We start from the raw sequence: 7,324 nt of genomic DNA on the forward strand, positions 1-7,324 counted from the left end.
GCTCGCGGGCTTAGTTGCTCCACAGCATGTGGGATCTTCCTGGACCAGGGCTCGAACCCGAGTCCCCTGCATTGGCAGGCGGATTCTTAACCACTGGGTCACCAGGGAAGCCCAGTGAGACCCCTTTTAACCAGCAATTAATGCTGCCTGTTCTGGCCACAAATAATCCTTTATATTAGATGTTGAATATCAGGTAGCTCCTAATGGGAACCAGTGGATTTATGGAACAAGTTTATGACCTTGGCTCTCCCCAGTAGGGAGATTCACAATTGGTTTCCCTTGGTCACTTACTTACAGGCAGCCTTGGAAACAGTTCCTGCCAAGCTGTCAGTCTGCCTTTAGTGCAGGCACACTGGTTTCTATCATCAGCTTTCCAATGGTACTGCCATTTGGCCGTGATATTTAATTCACCTCATGACCCACGAAGAGTCAAACTTTTGCTCTGAACAATCCTTTCTCCCAGTTTAGAGGAAATATTGAGGTTTGGTTCAGGAGAATTTTGGCTTGAACTTTCGCTAATAACATTGTTCCTCCTACTACCAATTTAAATAAGTTTGTGGAACTTACAAGGTGATAGTTTCTTGACTTTCACAGTGTCATTTGCTCCTACTAAGATAATGATGTTTGAACGACTTGAAACTATAGATCACATCTATAGTTTTCTATAAAATTATGGACAAACACAATGTACATGCAAGGAAAACTGGCTTAAGTCCCTTTTTGGACAACTTGGAATTGGCTGTCAATCCTTGACAAATATTCTGCCAGTATAACCCTCTAAAAGAACCGGGCTACTAGGACCCGGCATCAAGGGACATGATGGACACTGAGGCGGGCAAGCAGCCCCCTAGCTTTGAGGGACCAAACATTTGCTCACCTAATGTTTTCTGTCAAAAGATTAATGATCAACAGGGGGAAATTGTGAAATACATATTTTATGGCAAGACAAGAAAAATTTAAACAAAAAATCTGTGCCCTTTGGCCTCCTCTCTCCCACCACTGTGCACTGTGTTCTCTGTGTTATGCATTGACCAAACCTTCCCCATCAGCAGAAATTTCCACTCAACCATAAAGAGAAACGTTCTCCTAAGACAACAATTCCTTAAGGGTAAAATTCCTTCTTGGTAAGGGGTTACATGGTGCTCAGGTCTGGATTATGTAAATTGTCAATTATATGTCATTTGATGTACAACCCTCCTCTGTCTCAAAAAGCTTATACAACTGTGTCTTGACTTCTAATGGGCGGAACAGTTCTCAGGGTTTTGTGAGATGCTCCTCCTGGGTTATAATCCTCAAATTTGGCTCGAATAAAATTTTCCATTTCTTTTTTAGATCAACTGATTAAAGGCACAGGGGCTCAGCAATCTACCACCATGTTAATAGGAAACACCCAGTGGCTTGAAGGGAAAAAAGCCACCTTGGTAAGCCTTGGTCTTCCACAGGGCACAGAACCAGAGGACACTAGCAAGGTCAGAGCCTGTGTGACCTATCCTGGTAGTGCAGGACTTCTTCACATAAGGTGCCTGGGTCCCTGAGAAAGATCTACAAACACCCTAAACTTCCAAGAAAAAAACTGGAGTGTATGCATGTTTTCCTGGGGAAAGGGTCCTTCCCTTCGCATAGATCCAAGAGTCGGTTAAAATCCTGAGCTAGAGAAAAGCACTAAGCCAGTTGCAAAGATGATAAGGAAGCTACCAGATACACCTAGAGCCAGCCAGTCAGAGAGCTCACTAAGCTGTCACGGAAGTTAGAACACAGACTCACAGCAGACAACAGGGCATTGTTTTTGTGTGCTTCTTTCTAATTGTATTTCAAGTTCTTTCCAAAACAAGGCCCTTGGATACCCCAGGTTCAATATGCCCCTGGGCCTGGTCCACTGCTGTCTTGTATTGGTATGTGGGTATTCGTTCGTTCACCAACATTAAATCCCAGGATAGGTGTGATAAAACAGGACTCCCTCCTCCATGGCACAAGTCCTTTGCTGGTTTCAGAGGTGGACAGCAGTCTTTGCAGAAAACACCCAGGAACTTTTCTTGGAACTGAAGTGGGATGAAAAGTGCCTGCCCTGAACATCACCATCTTTTCCCTGACCCTTCCCCTCCAGTTTCTGAAGATGATACAGCAGAAAATAATCTTGCTTGAAGATACTGGGTAACAATTCCATAATACAAAAACATATGCTTCCAATGCCCTGTGCTTTCAGATATGCTGAGGAAGAAGAACACAACTTCATTAATTCAAATGCAGCTTGGCACCTAAGAGTAGTCATAATAAAGAGCAATTTCAAAGAATTAACATTCCTTCAACAGAAGTGATGATTTAGATCTTCAGATCCTTTTTGAAATTAGTTTTCAGTATTATTCTCTCTCCATCTCCAACTAAATGACCACAGCAACACAGGTTTTTTGGTTAGTCAGTGTTTTCTATCCTGTAGCTCTTGGGGTACACAAAGCCCCATGCCCTAACCAGGCATTCACTGTTCCAAGTATCTCCATCCATTAGACTTGGGAATACCAGCTCCCCTACCCCGAGTTATTCTCATACCCTCGTAAATGCAAAAAGATCTTTTAAGAGGCAAGGCATAGCCCATCCAAAGTCAGCCCAAGGGCAGTTTTCAGCCCTGCCTTACCTGGGTTTAGTTCAGCTGCCGGATGAGCTGATTGATGCGTTCACCTCGATAGCCAGGTGAGCCCACTTCCTTGAGGAAGCCCACTCTATTCTTGGTAGCGTGACGGGCCACTGAGAGTTGAAAAGGGCGCAAGAACCCTGAGATCACCTGAAAATTCTTCCCCGGAAAGGCAATTTCGTGAATGAGGTCTTCCAAGCAAATGACACCAAACTTCCCTAAGAAACATAAGGTTCAGATTCCTTTATTCAACATTTTCCCAGCACACACAGTGAGGCTCTTATATGCCAGAGCTCGGCACTCTGGCAGTTTCTTGGGACCCTTTCTGCTCCGGCTCCTAAGGTGTTCACTCACCCAGGTGCTCCTCAATCACTGTGTTGTCTGTCAAAGGGATGATTTTATTCTTGACCTTGGCTTGTCCACGTTTCAAGATGAGTTCCCGAACTGACTTCAAATTTGGAAATCTACGTGTGGCAGAGTAAAATACAACCTCAGCCACCCCCTCACGGCCACGGGGCACACTGCATTACACTGGCCACACAGTCCAGCAGCCTGGCTAAGGATTCTCCCAACCCCCCTCCCCAAAGTGTCCTGCAACATGCTGCAGCTGGGATGCTCGGAAATTCACCTGAAGGAGGTGAAAAACCCAAGCGGCCCTATGTAATTAGAAATTAAAATTTATGCATACAAACGCTCACCAAATAAAAATATTTATTTTCCAGGCAAAAATACGTCCTGGCTTATAGTCTAGGACTTTGGCCTTAAGTGACCCTATTCAAGAGTTTGAAATGAAATCCAAGCCTTTTTCGGGTTTTACTGTTTGAAGGAATACTACCTAGCTCTGCTTCAAGATTCCAAGAATTAATCTGTCCTCTACTCGTCTTACTCAGCCTTAGCCTACAACTGACCAAGCCCTGCCACAGCCCTGTTCAGACCATTATCAGCTGCTCTGAGAACCCCTGCTCTACCCGCCCCATGTTCTGAGACTCTTAAGGCTGGCAGTTGATTCCTGATGACTGTGGTCGCAGCAAAATGTCCCCTGGACACGGCAACATGAGCACTAGAGGACAGTACCCTGTGCCTCCTAATGTTCTCAACCTTCTCAAACATGTGAATTCACACAAAAATCCGTACTCACCCCCAGGTCACATAAGGTTCCACTATACGAAGCGTTTTTATGGTTTGAGGAGTTACTTGCATAAAGACACCACTGAAAATCTTTTTCAGGCGAAGTCTTGCAATGGTCCTCTGCACCAGTAAACTCACCCCATTAATCCTGAAATGAACACCAGAGGAAGTCAGGCTCTGTCCAGCAAGCACCCATGAAATGTCTGCCACTACTGGGCACCCAGAGGGTAGGACACAGACTGTGACTTACAAAGTGCAATTGAGTGGGAAGCAGCTATGTAAACAGATCATTTCCATGCTATGTGGAGCAATGCCTGAGGTGCTAAGGGAACAGAAATGATCCCTGAATTTGTGTGTGGGGGGTTGAACACATCAAGCTAAGGAAGCCGGGCTTGCTTCTGTGAGCATTAAAAGCTATGGAAGATTTTAAGGACTTCCCTGGTGGTCCAGTGGTTAGGACTCCGAGCTCTCACTGCTATGGGTCTGGGTTCAGTCCTGGTCGGGGAACTAAGATCCTACAAATCACGCAGCAGGGCCAAAAAAAAAAAAAAACCAAAAAAATCCAAACTACAGAAGATTTTAAATAAAGGAGACATGATCAGATTTGTTTGACAATCACTGAGGGAGCATATAAAACAGAGAGTAGAGCATGACACCAGAGTCCGGTAAACCCAGCTAAAAAGCTGATGTGATAGTCCAGGAAAGAGATTATGGCAGTGGTAGGAGGCTCATACATATTTAAAACCCACAGGTTACTGATTTGGGTGCCTAGGTAGGGAAACAGAGGCAGAGCTTTATGTGCTGATAGGAATAGGTAAGGTATCGCTAAACGTGGAAAAAGCTTTTTGTACTCTCCCCAGCACTGAATATGCTCCATCCACTCGACCCTGGTTCAGTTCCTAAAAGATGCCTTGATCCCCCACTTCAGGACTTTTTCCATCTGTGCCTGGAAAGCCTTCCCTCAACCCTTTCATGTTTGCAGGTCTCACCTTCAAGTTCCTGCTTCAGTGTCCCAAACCACGACACACCACACTGAGGGCCCCTTGTCCCCACATCCAGCACTTTACCCTCAAAGCAGTCAGTGTATTCTCATGTCTGTTTGCTTAAGCTCAGTCGCCCTAATCTTGAAGACAAAATCTATGTTTTGCTCACCCCTGAATTCCTAGCACAACTTGCATTAACGGCTTAAGGCCTATTATCTCATCTCCCTAAAAAGGGCCTAAAGCTGAACCAATAGTTTGCCCCAGCCTCATGAAATCCAGCAAGTTCCCTACCTTTCGATGCGTAAAACAAAGGCCAAGGAATGTTTATCTGGCACTTCCAAGCCATGAGGTTTCACTTCTAGTCGTCTGAGTCGCACCCTGTCACGTAGTTGCCGCCAGGAATCATGTAGGAACCATTCTAGTCGCTTAAACTTGATCTCTTTTCCTTTCCTCTGCTACAGAGAAGGCAAACCATCACCATTTTATGCCTCTAGTCATATTTACTTCCACAACAGTAATTCATTAGTCACTACTGATAAAGCTTATTTCCCCCTATGTTCTGGAAAAGGGCGCAGACAAACATCCTCTATTCTTATATAGCGGAAAAATCAAAATACCCGAGTGAAGGTGGAGTTGAGAAAACTTGGGAACTTATTGAGAAAAGTCCCTGCTAAATAAACAATAACCCAATTAATTTACATGCTGTCAGCCAATGTTTACCAACAAGTGTTTATGGAACCTAACACTGTGTCAGGCATCATAAAGCTCACACTTGTTTTGTTACCTGCCTCTGAAATACGTATTTCTCCAAAAACATTTAGCAAATAGCAAAAATCGTTTGGTATATTAAAAAAGTTTTCTTTCAGGTACACAAGCATGTTTGGTCTCTCAAGTCACTTGGTATGAACCTGGAACCCGCCATTCACTTTTTCCTTAACTTTACGCCAGTATTTTGTTCGCGGAAAGTGATACATATTTGCTAAGCAAAGACAAGAACCCTATACGTTGTATAATCCAACCGATGGGAGAAGAGACTGTCAGTACCAAATCTAGTTCAACACATGCTGGATAAAACTCATCAAATACAAATTCTAATTCCCTTCACCTGGTTCCCCACCATTACCTCCTTCCTTTGCAAAAGCGCCTGCTTTGCCTGGGTGGCTTTCAGGGCCTGATAAGCCTTCCTCTTCTTCAGGAGATTTTCTGGAACCAAAGGGATCTTTTTTCTTGGCCTGACACAGAAAATGGAGACGAACGACAGTATTAAGTAAACAAATCTTCAGTGGATTTCCAAAAGATATCCTGGGCTTCGGGAAACATTACTGTCTTCAAATTCCTAAGGACTGAGGCGCCTCTGAAATCTGTGGTTTCTGGCTCCAGTCTTCAAAATGGACCCCTCACTTTCCCTCGTCTCCAAAACCTTTTAAGAAGTCATGAACCCCTTAGCCACTGGTCCTCATATACGTCAACGGAGCTTTTACAGCCACAGCTTTATAGACACCATCAGCAATGAGATTCCGCCCCGTGGGGCTGGGACGGGTGCAGACCCATCTGTAGGGGTAACACTTACGCCAGGCTGGAGGAACCCACTCTCCAGCCCCGCTGCCTAAAAGTCAATCCTCTCCCCTTGAGGTAACCCGAACTCGACTGCAGCCCCCTCCGCCCGCCCAGCCAACCCCTACGGCTCCTTACTCCTCCCTCTGTAATCTGGAGTCTTTCCTCTTCTCTCCCTTCAGTCCACAATTATCCTTATTTTCCGCCACCGAAAAATAAACACTGTGGATGGCACCGGATGCTCGAGACGCCAAGCCAGAGACTCGCAGCCCCAAGACTTACTCTTCCTCCGCCATCTTTCCAACTCTGCGGCTACTGCTCATGCACAGCCCCACCGCGTGGGGAAGAGAGAAACTTCTCTGTTTACTCGACCATAGAGACGTCTACTCTAGCTCACGGAGGGGCGGGCCGGGCCGTTTTAGTGGCCGTGAACAGCTGAGGTTTTGCTAACCCCGATTCCCGCCAAAAGTTGCACAAAGCTTCCTTCGCACCGCTTCGAAGCTTTTTAGAGCCATGTTATCTTCAAAACACAGCCCTTTTTATTCCAGCTGTACTCTCATAATGCTGGAGGCCGGGGTATAAACAAACAACGAAACGCTTCCCACAATGCATCGACTTCCGGTGGGGGGTGGGAGCTGCTCCTCCAGTTTCCGCTCGCTGGGCTGCACGTTTTCTTGGCTGGGTGGGGAGAGCTCGGGTTATGGTTTTGGCTCTCACGTGTGGGTGGAGGTGTATATGGACTACTTAGGACGGTGAAAAAAGGCAACTCTGATTCTGTCGGCCTGGCTCCGTCAGTGGGTCCCTGAGGGTTCTTTAATCCCTCTGTCCCTTAGTTTCCTTTACCCATTAAATGGACATAATGATGGATCTTGCCATAGCCTTAGGCGAGTTATATGAACTACTCCATATAAAGCGTTTAGCACAAAGTCTGGCAGTAAGCAGTTAACACTTTGTTAATTATTATTGGTGCTGAACCGAAAACTGAAATTTCAACTTACCAAATCAGGACCTTCCCTCATACAGCTCTTACCAC

The 7,324-nt window shown here is 45.5% G+C and overlaps 1 protein-coding gene across 2 annotated transcripts; it reads right to left on the reverse strand.

Moving 5' to 3' along the window:
• Positions 1–1,780: 1,780 nt before the first annotated feature.
• On the reverse strand, positions 1,781–6,907 carry RPL7L1 (ribosomal protein L7 like 1). Of its 2 annotated transcripts, none has more exons than XM_036870446.1 (7): positions 6,574–6,907; positions 5,861–5,969; positions 5,029–5,192; positions 3,765–3,902; positions 2,981–3,090; positions 2,630–2,844; positions 1,781–2,208 (listed from the first exon to the last, which is right to left on the reverse strand). In XM_036870446.1, exons 1-6 carry the CDS (start codon positions 6,612–6,614, stop codon positions 2,636–2,638), a joined length of 771 nt encoding a protein of 256 aa, XP_036726341.1. In that variant the 5' UTR covers positions 6,615–6,907; the 3' UTR covers positions 1,781–2,208; positions 2,630–2,635. The 2 variants fall into 2 exon arrangements, with proteins under 2 accessions (XP_036726341.1, XP_036726340.1); XM_036870445.1 differs by having other exon boundaries at positions 5,029–5,189; positions 6,574–6,850.
• Between the last annotated feature and the right edge of the window lie 417 nt (positions 6,908–7,324).

Source organism: Balaenoptera musculus, chromosome 11, assembly GCF_009873245.2.
Source record: "Balaenoptera musculus isolate JJ_BM4_2016_0621 chromosome 11, mBalMus1.pri.v3, whole genome shotgun sequence".
NCBI lineage: Eukaryota > Metazoa > Chordata > Mammalia > Artiodactyla > Balaenopteridae > Balaenoptera > Balaenoptera musculus.

What these genes read in the sequence shown, in the direction of transcription:
- RPL7L1 (XM_036870446.1), bottom strand. Translation starts at nt 6,614, where the DNA reads ATGAGCAGTAGCCGCAGAGTTGGAAAGATGGCGGAGGAAGA. An exon ending in CGCTTTTGCAAAGGAAGGAG is followed by an intron (nt 5,193 to 5,860) that starts GTAATGGTGGGG and finishes CCTTCTCTGTAG; the next exon opens with CAGAGGAAAGGAAAAGAGAT. An exon ending in GAACCTTATGTGACCTGGGG is followed by an intron (nt 3,091 to 3,764) that starts GTGAGTACGGAT and finishes TGCCACACGTAG; the next exon opens with ATTTCCAAATTTGAAGTCAG.